The sequence below is a fragment of the Rhinoderma darwinii genome, chromosome 4, assembly GCF_050947455.1.
Source record: "Rhinoderma darwinii isolate aRhiDar2 chromosome 4, aRhiDar2.hap1, whole genome shotgun sequence".
Classification (NCBI taxonomy): Eukaryota; Metazoa; Chordata; class Amphibia; order Anura; family Rhinodermatidae; genus Rhinoderma; species Rhinoderma darwinii.
In genome coordinates, this window is record NC_134690.1 from 265,883,303 (window position 1) to 265,900,544 (window position 17,242).

General features: G+C 39.3%; 1 protein-coding gene across 4 annotated transcripts in view; it reads left to right on the forward strand.

Annotated features, from left to right (window-relative positions):
- The window catches only part of LYST (lysosomal trafficking regulator), a 342,444-nt gene that overhangs the window by 98,197 nt on the left and 227,005 nt on the right, over positions 1-17,242 (forward strand). For all 4 annotated transcript variants that reach the window (XM_075862446.1, XM_075862448.1, XM_075862447.1 and 1 more), the window contains exons 5-7: positions 1,162-3,157; positions 9,695-10,628; positions 16,128-16,289. In XM_075862446.1, the coding sequence (XP_075718561.1) occupies positions 1,162-3,157; positions 9,695-10,628; positions 16,128-16,289 (3,092 nt within the window). The remainder of the gene's footprint in view (positions 1-1,161; positions 3,158-9,694; positions 10,629-16,127; positions 16,290-17,242) is intronic.

Here is a 17,242-nt window from a genome sequence, read left to right on the forward strand (position 1 = left end):
CACGGGTCCATAAATACTGGTGCAATACGGGTCGAATACGTGTGACCAAGGACCCGTATTTACGCTAGTATTTACGGCAGGACAAACATACAGTCATGTGCATGAGGCCTTACTGTTATACATTGATCTCCACAATAATAGAGTGCGCAGTAAGCTCACATGCAACTTCCAGTGGCAGCTGCAGATAGCCATAATGTTATGTTTTAAATCTGTCTCTGTAGCAGGGCCCCAAGCTAAAAAATCACTTGTGCGCCTTTGGCTAAGAATTTAGGAGCAAAATTATTATTTATTTTTAGTTTCCATCTGGAGCCCCGGCCTAAGGTAATGAGTGGCTAGTAACAAGTGTGTGGCCTTAGTGTGAGAGAGAACAATCTCAGTAGAAGAGAGATGAAGAATGTGTAGTATGTGCCAAAATGCAGTTTGCTTTGATGAGACCGTTCTCACACTGCAGGCAGAAGGGAAGCGTTTGCAGGATGGATCACTGAGTGGGAACGCTTAGACATCTCCATCTGCATTAGGGGCCTCTTTCGCAGATCTGGCCGAGATTACCGGAGACCATAGCACAGCATGCTGCGCTATTCTCTGGTAAAACCACGGACACCGCAACGAAACTCATTAAAGACACTAAGTTCCGTTGGCCGCCGGGGGTGTCTGTGGTGCTTCCGTTATTCTATTGTACTGCTCCTCTGATGGAGCAGAACAACGAAATGACGCAATGCAGGTCTAAGCATAACCTTACTGGGCTGTAAATTTGGAACCATCCTGAAAAAAAAGATGTCAAAGCAACATGAAAAGGAATCAAGATTATAAAAGAAAACTAATGTTTTAAATGTCAAAGTGCTAAGGCCGCTATCACATGGTAGTATTTAAGTCCGTATTTTACATCCGTATTTGGAAGCAGAACCAGGAGTGGAACATAACAGAAAAAGTATAATGGAAAGATTTGAACTTCTTCCGTGTTTTGGACCCACTCCTGGTTTTGGCTTCCAAATACTGATTAAAATAATGCGGTGTGAAAGCTGCCTAACCCAGTACTTCTTAAATAGAGACCATATGCTGATACTCCGCATATCTGTGGATATACTATAAATGTTCAAGTTGGGGAAAAACCCTTTAAGATTATTCATGTATTAATTTCCACATTAAATTTGTATTTTTCAGTGTATAACCTGCTTTCTAATGGGCTGGAAGCGTTTGCTGCAAGTGAAATGTTACAGATACCTCAAAAAAGGATAGACACTGAAGCAACATCCCATTCGGACTTTCTACTCCTCTCAAGTAATTTGCTTCAACATAAACCAAGACGTCAGCCCAAAAGTATATCTCGTCATTCACTGAAGGATGACAGACGATCCCTCTCTTCATCAGATTCCGAGACCACTTTACAAGGACAGTCATCCTCATTGATGAAGCAGAGAAAACCCTATGGGAAACCAGCTCCTACGTATATCCGAGATACCAAAATAACAGAAAAAAGTTCACAAAAACAGAAAGGGGGACTCAAACCAGATTTAGAAACGTCATTCTCTCCGATGTCAACAGAAATGAATCAATTAGAAGATCTAGCCTCCGCATCAAATAAGGAAGCGTCACCCTTTAATCTGTGTCAGATTTTGTTGTCTTTGCTTGAAAAAGTTTGTAAGTTTGATATAATGCAGAATCCTAGTTCCGGGCTTTCTGTCTGCGTCATTCCAGCGGTAACAGAATTTCTGGCCGATATTAGTGATTATCATGCTCCTGGAAAGGGAACTCTGGTAACAGGTTGGACTGAGGAAGCTGTGGCACTAGTTCAGAGAATGCTGTTACATACAGTGCTGAGTCTCCTTTCTGTAGACATCAGCGAGAAAGATGTTATGCCTGACAATCTTCGAAATAATCTTATTGACTTGTTAAGAACCTCTTTGAAACTGAATTCCTACTCCAATAAAAAGCTCGATTTACACCAACGACTATTACAAGAGTCTGCGGACCACGTAAATTTGGGTAGCTATCAACATCAAGCTTTTTTTATTCCGCAACTTCTTGAAGGGGTTTTTCATATTATACTCTCATGTCTTAAGTGTGCTGCCCCCAACCCTCTCTATTTTAGTCAATGTATAGAACTTTTGCATGACTTTATACAATACAGTGGCTTCGATCTTTATGAAAATGCAATCCTTCAGATGGAATCTTTAGGCCTACAATATGAAAATCTCCATTCACAGGCTTCTGACCATGTGTTCGTTCTGATTAGCAGCGTATTAAAAATAATCAGTCTAATAAAAAAGGTCAAATCTGAACAGCTCCATCAATCGATGTGTACAAGAAAGAGGCATCGCCGATGTGATTTCTCGCACTTCATGCACCACCACAGAGACTTATCCGGACTTCCTATTTCTTTGTTCAAGAATGATCACCTTGATGAAAATATGGAAGGAGAAATCCACTATCCCGAGAGGAGTTGTTGCATAGCCGTATGTTCACATCACTGTTTGCGTTTACTCCGCAGAGTCTCAGTGACTGGCACATGCTTACAGATTCTGTTAGGAATTCAAAATGCTGGCATCTGTTGTTGCATGGATCCCTTATCCGTTATCACACCACTTCTTTATGCTTTTCAATTGCCAGCCTTAAAAAATGTGCAACTCCACATATTAAGTATTCTTGCAAATTTTTTACTGAATCAGTTGGGTGGAGGCGAAATATCCAATGTTATGAAGCAAGCTTCTTGTAACAGATGTGTGATGGACAACGATCATTTAACAGAGTTACCGGATACTTTTCAAGGGAAAGCTGACACCACTCCTGTTACAGGTTTGTCTAGTATGCCTTACAGATTACAAGGGGTTCTACCATGTGGAGGATCTGAGGATATGATGTGGAAATGGGATTCCATAGAAGCTTACCAGGAACTTGTGTTTAGCAGTGACTCGCACCTGAGCTTGCCCATCTCTAGCCACATTTGCCACTTAATTCAAGAAGGAAATGCAGTCATTCAGCGGAAATTGTATACTCTTATTTTTAATGGAATTCTGCAAAGAGGGGTGGAGATGGTTCATCAATGCCAACAGTCTGGCCTTTCTACATTGTCTAGCCAGCCTGGAAGCAACCAGAAATCATGTTTACTGGAAGTGCTTAAAGTTTATTTAAAAAGTTTACCTGAATTGCTGAAATCCAGGTTAGTAAATATTTTTGTTTGTCTACTATTCATTTCTTACCAGATTGTTATCTTTTGGCACACAATTTACACGCACACCACCATGTATGTATAAACTCCCTTTAATTTACTAAGTGTTTACCAGGTTATTGGCAATGTGGAATATCATGTAGACGGTGGCCATTTCTAAATCATTATATAATGTACAAACCACAAGTTTTCCATAATGTGCATATTCTGTATATATTCCAGTGTCTATTCTTATACTACTGCTTGACTTATTTTACTTATTTGTTGGATAAACAGATAGGCTACCAGCCTTTTTTTTTCTTTTTATTCCTGTTAAAAAAAAAATTATATCAAGACCTACTGCAAATTTTTAAATAGCGTTCATATTTGGATTTCCCACAGATTTAGTTTGTTCGTGCTAGGGACCTGTAGAGCCGTCAATTAACAGCAGAGGGAAGGGGTATGGAAGGGTTTATAGCAAGGAACGCCGGACACTTGGCAGCTCATTTGTAAATTGCACGTGGGTGATTCAAAACTACTTTTTCCAAATTATGCAAGGACTATGATTGGCAACATAGGTATGTTTACACTTGTTTACACGTTCACTCTCTAGTGGTGTTAGCAGTTTGGGGGGGGGCAAAACTGCTGACAGACCTTTTATAAGAATTGGGGTTGGCTACTCTCTACAGTAGGCATGGGCTACACCTAAATAGGGAGGGTGCAGTTGTCCTGGGTGGTGGTGGGTGGCAAGGAGGTTGGAGGAGTGTTTAAACTAGTGATGGGGGAGGGTTCGAATTAATTCTATGAAATACCTGTAGTGTCAAAATGCTCACTTACACCCCTAGATAAATTCACTGATCATCTTGTTTCCAAAATCGGGTCTATTTCAAGGTCTTTGTTTTGTTTTGGCACCTCAAAGCCTCTTCAAACCTAAGATGGTGCTTGGAATAACATCCTAATAAAAAGGAGGCCCCAAAATACAAGGTGTTCCTTCATTTCTGAGGCCTGTGTTTCAGTCAAGTACCACATATGGGATATTTCTGAAAACGTCAAAATCTGGGCAATAAATATTGAGTTGCGTTTCTCTGTTCACACCTGCTGTGTTACAGAAATAAATGGATTAAAATTGAATATCTGCAAAAAAATAAATAAATGACATTTTACTTCCATGTTGCTGTAATTCTTGTGAAACATCTAAAGGGTTAGAAAACGTCCTACATGCTGTTTTGAATGCAATGAGGTGTGCAGTCTTTTTTAAATGGGGTGATTTTATGAGTTTTTCTAATATATAGGCTCTTTTAAAACCACTTCAGAACTGAATTGGCGCCTTCAAAAGATAGTTTTTTTTTTTTTGTTTAGAAAAAAGGGAGAAACTACTTTTATAAGCTTTATAACGTCCTAAAAAATAAAAAGCCTGCATAAAGAAGACCTGATGACCCTTTATTTATTTATTTACTTTGTGTGGTTTCATTATTCATTTTAGGAGCAGAGGATTTCAAATTTCGAAAAATGCTAATTCATTGTGTTAGAGTAGTCAGTCCACTCCTAACTAAGCTCCTTTCTCGATAACAGAAGTTGTCCAGGATCACAGAAATTGAACGGCCGAGAGAGACTGCACACGACACTGGTGTACAAGAGACTTTGAATGGCTTTAGACTCTGTCTTGATTTCTATAACTTCAGTAACGCGTTAATCAGAAAATGACAACCATAGGATATGCACGTCCAATATATATACCACATAAAGTGACACGTATAAGATTTGAAATGTACAACTGCGTCCTTAAGGGGTTAAAAAAAATATTGCAGAGCAGTCAAAATTGCAAAATTTGCAGCGGAATCTCAGAAATCTGCAGGTAAACAAGTCCTAGAAATCCAAAGCAAATAGTGTGTTTTCGCTGTGGAAACGCAATCTAAAACACAAGGGATTTTATTCTTGCTGTGCTAGTCTATAGGCAGCAAATGCAACATCTCCACTCAGAATCTGCAACATAAGTTGACAAACTACAGATTATTAAATGGCAAACAGCTGAATTTTTACTCAAATTATGTTCTGATTTTAGCCACAGCATGGGGATGAGATCTGTTAAAATCTCATCCACTTTGCTACTACTGTAAACGCTGAAAATTTTCCACATGTTAATCCATTGAGGAAAATCGGCAGCATATATGGCCCGTGGGACCATGGTCTTTTTTGACCTTTTGAGGCACAGACTCTAAGTAAAATTTAAAAAAAAAGAAAAACACAATTTCCTCACCCCATCCCCAGCACCCTTCCAAAAGAAAAAAAAGAATATCTGGTCTGACCTAGTTTTTCTAAATTGGACATCTAATGTCAAAATTGACAGTGGATGATGGCAAACACAAATGAAAGTCTAGGCCTCCTTCATATACTTTTGCAGTGTGCCACACATTTTTAATGCTGTTTTGTGACATTTTGTACAAGCTGTTTTCTGGTGGTTTTTTTTAAGTTCTAAAGAGGAGCCTATGGAAAAAAAAGCCATACCTAGTCATGTTACTTTTTGGGGAAAAATAAGACACCATTGGACCGAAGGATACCAAAGTGCTAAAAGGGTTTATGCAGGCTAGAGTATCGCTATATTTAAAAAAAAAATGTTTTTTTTCCTGGTGTAGTAAAGTAGCAAATTTGCATTTTTGAGGCATTTGCACCACTCACGCCACTGTTGTGGTGCAAAATTGTCCTTAACCCCATTAAGGACGCAGCCTACTTTGGGTCTTAAGGCTCCGATCCCATTTTTCAAATCTGACGTGTCACTTTATGTGGTAATACCTTCAGAATGCTTTTACCTATCCAAGCGATTCTGAGACTGTTTTCTCATGACACATTGGGCTTTATGTTAGTGGTAAAATTTGGTCGATACATTGAGTGTTTATTTGTGAAAAATAGCAAAATTTTGAGAAAAGTTTGAAATATTAGCTTATTTTTTAATTTAAATGTATCTGCTTGTAAGACAGAGGGTTATACCACACAAAATAGTTACTAATTAACATCACCCATATGTCTACTATATGTTGGCATCATTTTTTGAACATTCTTTTATTTTTTAGGACGTTACAAGGCTTAGAACATAAACAGCAATTTCTCATATTTTCAAGAAAATGTCAAAAGCCTTTTTTTTTTTTTAGGTACCAGTTCAGTTCTGAAGTGGCTTTGAGGGGCCTATGTATTAGAAACCCCAATGAAACACCCCAGTTTAAAAACTAGACCCTTCAAAGTATTCAAAACAGAACATTTTTTTTAACCCTTTAGGCGTTTCATAGGAATTAAAGCAAAGTGTAGGTGAAATGTGCAAATTTTTTTTTTCTTACAGAAATTAAATTTTGATCCATTTTTTTTCTGTAACAGAAGGTTTGACCAGAGAAACACTACCAAATATGTATTGCCCAGATTCTGCAGTTTTTAGAAATGTCCCACATGTGGCCCTAGTGGGCTTATGGACTAAAACACAGGCCTCAGAAGCAAAGGAGCACCTAGAGGATTTTGGGGCCTCTTTTTTATTAGAATATATTTTAGGCACCATGCTGGGTTTCAGGAGGTGTTGTGGTGCCAAAACAGTAGAAATCCCCCAAAAGTGACCCCATTTTGGAAACTATACCCCTCAAGGAATTAATTTATAGGTGTTGTGGCCATTTAGACCCCAAAGTTTTTAAAGCAGTTAAAATGTAAAAAAAATGAAACCGCAAAAATCGCAGGTTTTTTTTTGTCCCCTAATTCCCACAGAAAAATCAATAAAAAAAGTGATCAAAAACGCTTATGTACTAATAAAAACTAAAGCTCGCCCTGCAAATAATAAGCCCTTACACCGCTCAATTGACAGACAAATAAAAGTTATAGCTCCCAGAATATGGCGACACAAACCAAATTTTACTTTTAACAATTAGTGTTTTCCTTTGGAACAGTAGTAAAACATAAAAAGCAATCTAAATATGGTATTGCCGTAATCGTACTGAGCTGCGGAATAAAGTTAACATGTGGTTTTTACTGCACGGTGTACGCCATAAAAAGGAAATCCCAAAGCAATTTTTTACATTCCACCACACAAAAGTTTCTCTGTTTTCCAGTACATTATATGGTACAATAATTGGTGCTGTGAAAAACTAAAACTTATCACACAAAAAAACTAAAATAAACATGCGCTCATACAGTCAAATTGACGGAAAAATAAAGAAGATATGGCTTTTGGAAAGTGGGGAGGGAAAAGTGAAAATGAAAAAACATAAAAAGACTGGAGGGAAGGGGTTAAAGGAAGTCTTCGCTCTTAAATTATATTTTTCCATAAACTGTTCATTAGCTTTGTAAATACATTGCTTTGCTTTACTTCTCTTTTTCAATTACATGATAGTTTAACTATTCAGTCAGATAAATTCAGAACTCTGTTATCAGAGACCAGTGCTTTGTGGGAGTTTAAATGACCGATATAGAGCTTGTCCACACGTAACGCATTTGCTGCATATTTTCTGTCCGGAGTTGTGGACGGAAAATACGCAGCGGAATACAGTAGCTGCATAGCGGGTGAGATTTAACTAATCTCATCCACATGCGTAAAATTTCCAAGCAGACGTTCACCTGCGCTGCGTATTTTTCGTACCTCAGCTTGTCAATTCTTGCGGAAAGCGGGCTGAATTGCTGCGTTTTTCAGAGGAGATTTTACCATCTCCTAGCATTGAAAAACACGCAGCAAAATGCGCACCATTTTCTGCAGTAAAAAAACAGGAAATGGTGCGCTTTTTCTGCAGCGGAATTGCTGCAAAAATTTTCTGCAGCAATTCAGTTACGTGTGGACAAGCCCATATAGTTAGATATAAGCTGAAACCAGCAGAATTTTGAGTATTGAAGGCAGCTGTGTAGATGAAAAGGTAAAACTGCATGAAATAATATTAAATCAATATACAAACATTAAATCAAGATATTTACAAAGATACTTAACATTTTATTTCCATTTCAACTGTGCAATTTAATTTTGTAAAAAGTGGAACTGTGGCCGAAAGCCATTTTAGGATTTTGATCAGTCACATGAAACTCTAGATCTCCCAAAAAGTGTTACTTACCTGAATGTCCCCCCCCATTGTCATCTACTAAGCCGCCTCTGAAGCTTGACTGACAACCTGTGAGAGAATGTGTTAGGCTAGATTCACACGAGCATGGGGAAAATCGGAAGTGAAAAACGTGCGGGTCCCGGGAAAATAGGACAAGTTCTATTTTTCAACGGACCCTTCACAGTCTGTTGAAACAACAGCCGTGTGAACAGCCCCATTGAAAAAGCGTCCGTGTGACGACCGTTGTTTTATTGGCCATCACTGGGACGTATTCAACGTTCGTGTGAATCAGGCCTTGGTATACGTTCAAAGGTTGTTTTTTTTCATTGAATCTAAAAATAAAAAAAAATTCAGTTTAATTATTTCATCTCCCTATTTTTCAAAAAATACCTTCTTTATGCTAGTTCTGACTTTTTTTTTTAAATGCACACAGTATTTTTTTTGACCCCCTTAACTCACAATGTAATAATACGCCGAAGGCCACGATCAAATCTCGTACTGTGCGAGGTAACTCCTGGTACTTTTGTCTAGTCCCCGGCTGTCTATTCTAAAATCTTGTCTAGTGGTATGCCCTAGCAGGTGTCTGTGTAGATTTCTATGCACAAGCACAATGTACTACCTATGCCAGTATATTGTTAAAAAAAAATATGTTAAGTCATTTTATGGGATAAAAAAAAATAACGTTATCTAAAATAAAGCATTGTAAAAATGTCTAGAAATATATTTTTATTCTAAATAAAATTGTACTTCATAAAACACATTAAAATAGCCCCCCACATATTTTATATCCACATAATCGTCACATGTTCTAAAAAGATATATACTTATTTCAAGTCCGCGATGAAAGAATATATAAATTTTTTTAATTACATTGTTTTTGCCTATTTTGCATATTTAATAAATATGAAATTCTAGTATATACGGACGCCAAAAATGGTTTATTTATAAACTAAAACTACTACGAAAAATTGTGTGGCCCCATAGACCAAAAATGGCTTGGTGCTAAGGCTCTATCCACATGGTGCAGTCAAACGTGCACATAGACCTTTAAGGGGGTAATCACTTCCCCCACGAATGGTACGTTGTCTAGTAGACACATTGCCGCATATAGAAAAAGCACCTCTGTATAACAAAATGAGCACCAAGGTTATTTATTTTTTATTTTATTTCTTAAGCTCTTTTTATTCAGCTGATCGCCGCGGGTTTGGGCGGTGAACAACTGATCACTAGAAGGAGCTTCAACCAACCATTTAATTCTGCTGCTGGGAAAATGTAGCGCTACGTAGCTGGATCTGAACTGCAATGCCAGACATGTGGACGAGAGCACATTGATGGGTTAACCCTATGATGATCCATCTGAAAAACCCCTTTCATTTCATTATGTCATAACATTTTTACGTATACAAATATCAACTCCATTAAGTAAATGCTTTACTTGCAATTAAGGAAATAAAACACAGTTAACCCTTTTTTTCTTTCTTTTTCCTAATAGGGTAGTTCGGGAAGCTTTCTTAAATTTAAATGGTTTAAATCAAATTACTGAACTTAACTATTTGGATCCATTGAGGTGTTTTTGTTTGAAAGTTTTTGAGACCCTTATTTGCTTCGGAGAGCAGCAAACTGACCTTCTAGCACCTACACCAGACTTTAGCGGCAATGATGCTAACACACTTCCTTCCGAATTTTCTGTCGAACCTTCAAAGCCTCAGGAATTCATAAATGTTTCACAAAGTTTGAGTAAATTCTATGGTGTTCTGAAAGATGCATTCCCAAAGAAAAGAAAGGAGATCGATCAGAAGATGAACACGATAAATCTATTTCTTTGTTTGGCATTTTTGAGCGTAAGCAAAGATGCAGAGTTTGATCTTGAATCGGTCAACGAATCGGAGGACACATCTGGTTATGACAGCACTGCGAGTGAACCGCTAAACATTTTACCAAAGCTCAATGCCGAAAACTTGTTCTTACCTTCACCAGAACAAATACACCGGGCAGCAGACATTTGGACCATGTGTTACTGGCTTTATTTAAAAAGTTTGGTTTTCCAGAAACAATTTCACAAAATTGGTGGCTTTGACTTGTGCTATAAGCTTGTTCATATGATGATCAATAATTTTTCCAGTTTTGAAGACTGTGGCACTGTGACACTAAAGTCATCACATTCAGAAACATTCAATCAATTTCTAGAAGAAAACGCTGGTACGGAATCCAATGAGAAAGGGGAAATTTCAATCAACAGCCAAGATTCTATGGATGATGTGGGTCATCAGTCACCGCTTCCTGATGGGTCTACTTCAGAAAACACTTTAAAAAATGATCCTCCGAGCTGGTCAACTGGTGCTGGAAAGCTATTTGAAGCGTTATTATCGATTTGTTTTCATAGTGCACGAAACAGCCAATTGAAATCAGATTTGGAAACCTCTCAGGTAAAGCAAGTTTTTCCCTACTGTCAAGTAAATTACTAGACTTTTTTTTTTCACAACTCCTCTGTACAATGACCTGCCCAGGTTAGAGAGCAGGCTTAGAACACGCTTCCATACAATGAGTCTTCTCCAGATTACTGTTTTGATAGGTCCATCTGGCTGCTGTAAAGCAGATCACTGAACTTCTGTTCACAGAGCATAGGAGCAGCTCAGGCAAGATGAGTGCAGAAAATAAATACAATTTACAATTGGAAAATAAAAATAGATTTGAAAATAAAAAAATAATATGTTTCAGTATCTGGCTTTAGCGAAGTAAAAAAAAAATGATAGGCTTGAGAGATGCTGCAGGTCATCGGCTTCCACATCCAGACGGATAATGAATGGAGAAGTGGACACGCGTGTGCTCGGCTGTTACCGTAACTACTATAGAAGTGAATGGAGGGCAGCTATCTCTCTATTCTCCACCTGGATACGGTGGCGGGCATATCCCGTGCGTATGCCCTTTATGTCTTAGATAAGAATTACCCTTTAAGCGAACTATGGTAGAAGCCCTTCTCCGTATCATGGAGAAGTGTTTGTTTTGGGCAATAGAGCGGTTTGCACAGCCTGTTGTATCTTTCTGGTGGTCTTTCTGTGTAGTTGCCCTGGCATAAACAAGAAACCCTTCTGATTGTCTTAGTGAAATATGCCAGGGCTGACTCATCAACACAAAAGTGACATTATTTTATTTATATATATTATTGTAGGCAAGATATGAAAATGAGTGTCCCCGAAAATACAATAATTTCACATTATTAAAAAATTAAACTTTTTACAAAAGGGTTTTATCACTGAAATCAATGTGGGTTCCTGAAGAAACCCGTAATATCACAGAGTCGGAACTCTTCATACAACATAAAGGTTATTCATTATGTCAGTGTTGTGGTCATTTTATGCAATATTTGGTTCTTAGAAATTACACTAAGGCCCCATGCACATGAACGTGCTTTTGCGGCCGCAATTCCCCCGAAAATCTTCGGGAGAATTGCGACCCATTCATTTCTATGGGGCCATGCACACGACCATAGTTTTTACGGTCCGCGCATGGCCTGGGAGCCCACACCGCAGAAAGAACGGACATGTCTTATTACAGCCGTGTTCAGCGTTCCGGGCTCAATGAAAATAATGGCCGCGGCCATGTGCATGGCCCGCGATTTGCGGGCGGCTCGCGGCTGACAGTCCGCTGCCGGCCGACCCAAAAATCACGGCGGTGCACATGGCTACGGTCATGTGCATGAGGCCTAATTGTGTGTGATAGAATTTTTGTATCCCTGGAGTTTGTCCATTGGTGGCGTATGGTACCACGCCATCTAGATATCATTTTCTGGATGCTCCAAGTGATAATTGTGGATTGCTTATTGTTTCAACCCTTGTTGTGTCAGGGGTATTTGTGAATCAAAAGAATTACACAGAGTATTTTAATCTGAATAATGAATACATTTTATTTTTCTACAAAAGGGGAAATGGCAAACCAGTAAAATGACAAGTAACATTAAAACAGTCAATGAGACAAAAGTGGTACCTACGTGCGTAGCCCAGTTACTCAACTGCTTCTCCATTGTTTTTGTATGCTAGACTGAGCAAGTAAAATGTTTAGGGACTGTTTAAAAGTCAGCCTTTTCTAGATAGGGTTGTAGAACATTCTAGAATCAGTGGCTCATGTTAGACTTCGCACATCTGCAGTGGAAGTAGAATTAAATTCTGAAGATGGTTTGCTTTATTTTCCTGAAAGAATATTCATTTTAATGTAGATTTAAGGTGCAGTCGCACGCGGCAGATTTTGTTGCAAATCAGATAAATGGAAATTATTTTTAGTCGCAATAATTCACCCTTGGGTCGCTTTCAGTATTTTGTATCCGTATTTGTAAGCCAAAACCAGGAATGGAAAAACATAAGTGTAATTGAAAGATTTGTACCTCTTCCGTGTTTTGGACCCACTCCTGGTTTTGTCTTCCAAATACTGACCAAAACACTGCCGTGTGAAAGTGCCCTCAGGCCGGGTTGCCACGGGTCGGATACACTAGGTAAAACTACATTGTGGTGCAGTTTTTCGGGCAGGATTTCTGAAAAAAGTTCATACTTACCACGGCCGTAGTCATGGTGACATGTACCTCCATTGACGTGTAGTCCGGCCTCCCGGGATGACGCTGAAGCTCATGTGATTGTTGCAGCCTGTGATTGGCTGCACCAGTCACATGGGATAAAACGTCATCCCAGGAGGCCGGCCTCAAAGAACAGAAGAAAGTGTCGTTCTGAACGCGCCCGGGTTGTAAGTATAAGCTTTTTTTTTTTCCTGAGTTGCAATTTTTGCAGCAAAAGTCTCAGCACTTGGCTATTTGCTGCGGGTTTTACATCCCCATTGAATTCACTGGGGAAAACCAGCAACGAAAACGCAGCATATTTTGACATGCTGTGGATTTAAAATCCGCACCGCAGGTGAATTTATGAACGCTTTCACTGTATTTATTTATTTATTTTTTTCGCAGCGTGGGCATGAGATTTTTCAAATCTCATCCCTTTTGCTGCTGCTGTAAATTCTGCGTAATTTCCGCGCAGGATTTAGTTGCGGAAATTCCACAGCATTTACACTACGTGGGAACCCGGCCTAAGGGTGGATTCACATATGGAAGATTTTGTTGCAGACATTTTTTGGACTGAAAATCCGTTCCATCTTTCTGAATGTGGTTGTTTCTGCAGCGGGTGCATGGCTTTCTGCAAGTTCCATTCAGACGAGCTTTCAGTTGTAGAAATTTCTGCAGCAAAATTTGCCACGTGTGACTGCACCCTTGGCCTAGTATTTGGCTTTAGAAAACTGTACAATGTCCAATGGGAAAAATATTCCGCAGCTCAGAAAGCTTTATAAATTTCTTGCGTTGCTAAATATTTTTTCCATAGGCTTACATTGTAAAGTTTTTCGCAGTGTATTTTTACATTGCGGAAATATAAGGCAAATAAGCCAAATATCACTGAATCCTAAGGCTAAGTTTGCATGCAGCAGATTTGTTGGAGAAATTTTTGCGACTTAAAATCAATTCCATTCGTTTGAACGGGACTTGCAGAAATCCATACACATACTGATGTGTGAATTCTGCCTTAGTGTTTGTTCACAAACTGGTCTTTAAAGGGGTTATGTGGAGACCGAAAAGTATTAGCAGTGTACTCACTGCAGTATGTTGCTGCACTTTCTAATAGGGATGTCACGAAGACAGAATTTGGACTTCCATACCGATACTTCGTGTAGTATTGCGATTTCGATACCAAAACGATACTTTGCCAACAGTAATAAAAAAATAAAAAAGTTCTTCCATTTTCTGGTGTGAGGTGGTGATGAATTGTGATGAATAGTAATTAACCCCATTATGTTTCTCAGTCATAATGGGTTAATGTGTGAGGTACATGATTGGGTTAATTACTATTAATGTGAGGCACATGGAGGTTTAATTCATCACAACTCGTGCCTTACATTAATAAGTGAATAGTTTTTTTTTTGTTTTTTTTACAGCGTACACATCCTAAATGATGCAAAAAAATTGTTGTGCAGGTTTTTACGGCCGCGCCAATAACGAATGTGTGTGTGTTTTTAAGTATTAAGACTTATTTTAATGTTTATTGTAAAAAAAAGGTGTATGTGTATTTTTTTAAATTTAATATTACTTTGTTTTTATTTTTAAACTTTAATGTACTGGCATATATCAGATATATTCCAGTACATTAGCCTGTGTACGTATAGTACACAGGCAGTTGTTAGGACATACCTAAGTATTCCCTAACAGGAAATATGGTAAGACAGCCCTGGGGTCCTTCAATGGAACCTGGGCTATCTGCCCATATATGGTATGTCCCTCAATCGCGTCACAGGGATTCTTGTGATGTAAACCAAGGGGCATCCCCCCTTCTCATTTTCCCCTGAATGCTGCAGTCCGCTTTGATCGCAGCATTCAGGGGAATAGTAGCGAAGATCAGAGGTTTCTCTGATCTCTGCCGTTATAGAGCAGGGCTGCGGTTGTGTAATACAGCCATTGCCCCGCTCCTGACAACAAGTGCGCGGGCGGTCAGCATGAGGTTATGCGGCTGGCGCTGCACTAATGAGCGGCAGTTCAGGCACGGAGGACAGAACACGGGGATGTTTTGCAGTGCGCCCGCCATGTTCGGTCTTCAGTACCACCGCTCATTCGTGCAGTGCTGGCTGCATCGTATCATCCTGACAAGCGCGCACTTGTCAGGACTCAGGAGCGTGGCAATGGCTGTATTACACGTGTATCACTCAGCCGCAGCCCCGCTCTCATACATTTATGTGTTACTATACTGAGCTGTGCGGCCGCACAGCTTAGTAATGAAATAACGGTATCGAACCGTTTGGGGATGCACAGTATCGAAACGGTATCAAAGTTTAGATGCATCGTGCATCCCTACTTGCTAATATACATTCCGGTACCCCCTCACACTGATTATGAGATTTTAATAGATTTTTATAGCGCTGACGGTGGACCGGAAGTCTAGTGCTTCAGTGATTACAGAGGGGCCGGTCAAATTGAAGAAGAGTCGTGTCATCGTGAATAAAGACTGTGCTACTAGACTTCCGGTCCCCCTGACAGCTCTATAAAAATCGCATAAATAGCGCGACTGGGGACCGGTATGTATATTAGCAAGTGTACACTGCTAATATTTTTCGGTCCCCATATAACACCTTTAACAAAATATCGACAATCATTGTTGGGACTAGTTGCTGATTTAAACCTTTAGTGGCCACCCCATTTTGGGCCTTAATGACGGAGCTATTTTTTTTTGTTTTTTTCATAAGCCATAGTTTTTTTTATTTTTCTGTAAAAATGCCTGTTTAAGGGCTTGTTTTTTGTGGGAAGTTTGTATTTTCTAATGCTACAACTTTGGGGTATAATTTATTGATTAATCTTAAAACTAAAAAACAATTTGATAAAAGTTAAAGATTTTTGGAAAAGGAAAATATTTTTATTTTCGAACTTTTTTATTTATATTATTCCCACTATGGGACTTTAGTTTATGATCATTTGATTGTGTTTATAATACACTGCAATACTTCTGTATTTCAGTGTGTTATGTCTATAAGTGTAGTATGCCTCTGACCAGACCTAATAGGCATATAATATACTGAAGACCTTTGTTATTCTCCCAGGTACCATGAAACCCATCGGCTCCCTGCAATGGGGTGAGCCCCCTCCCTCTGAGACCACTAAGATTTTGCGGTCAATAGCGACTGTGGCATCTAAGGGCGGCTATGGCGAATCTAACTTCCTTTTAGAGCAGGAGCCCGGCTGTCAGCCTGACGCCCGCTTTAGCTATGAAAAGGTGTATGGGCTGTTATTAAGTGGTTAAAGGGCAGAGTGTGTTTCTTTCACAAGAAAAATGTGGGGAGTCTAGTACGTAACTTGCTTTTATTTATTGGTTAAATTTTTTTTTTTTTAACCAGCTGTATTTTCTTTGTAGAATATACCTATTCAACACGCCATGCTTGAAATACAGGAGCTACTTGCACATTCAAAAATACTTCAGTCTAATCTTTCACCACATATTTTTGATTGTCTGCTGAGAGTGGCTGTGTCAAATTTCCCTTTACCCTGTGATCCTTATGAAGAGCAAAGTGAAAAGGTAAGTACAAACAAAGGATAACGGAGATATTGCTAAGGTAAAAGTAGGGAAAATAGGGGTCTTTCCTTTCTGAGCCTACTTTGATTAATCAGGACCAGATCTGATTAAAGGGGTTTTCCCACGAGGGACATTTTATAACATATCCACAGGATATGTCATAAATGTCTGATGGATGCGGGTCCCACATATGGGACCCACACTTATCTCTAGAACGTGGACCTCTAAACTCTGACTCTCGGCCACTTCCTGACTTTATGGTCGGGAGTTACGAAAACAGCGTAGCTTGCTGAGCTACGCTATTTCTGTAACTCCCATAGTAGTCAATAGCAGTTACAGGAGCAACAAAGCATGCGAGCTACGCTGTTTCCGTAACTACCATTCAGCTCTATGGGGCTTACGAAAACAGCGTAGCTCAGGCGTGTTCACCTTCATGGTCGGAAATCAGCCGACACAAAGAGGTAGAACGGGGTTTAGGGGCCCTGTTCTAGAGATAGGTGCGGGTTCCAGAGATGGGACCCGAATCTGGATTTGTCATTAATGTCCCTAGTGGGAAAACACCTTTAAGGGTGCCATTAGGCGCAGCATATTATTTTTTTTCCCCAGAAATTTCTGTGAATGAAAATAAGTTCCATTCATCTGAATGAAACTTGCAGAAGTCTATGCCCTTGCAGAAACAACCCTATTCAGATGAATGGAACTGATTTTCAGTCAACTAGTAGGCTGAATTTGTAGCCAAAACTAAGAGTGGATATTAATTAAGGGCACGTCCACACACATAGTAAATACTGCGGGATTGGCATCTGGATTTTCCATGCAGAAAACCCGCAGAAAACACATGCAGAAAATTACCTGCGGTGCAGATTCAAGGTCTGCAGCACATCAATTTCTCTTGCGAAATCATTACAGAAATTCCGCACGTAAAATCCAGACAGAGATTCCGCAGTGTGTAAGCT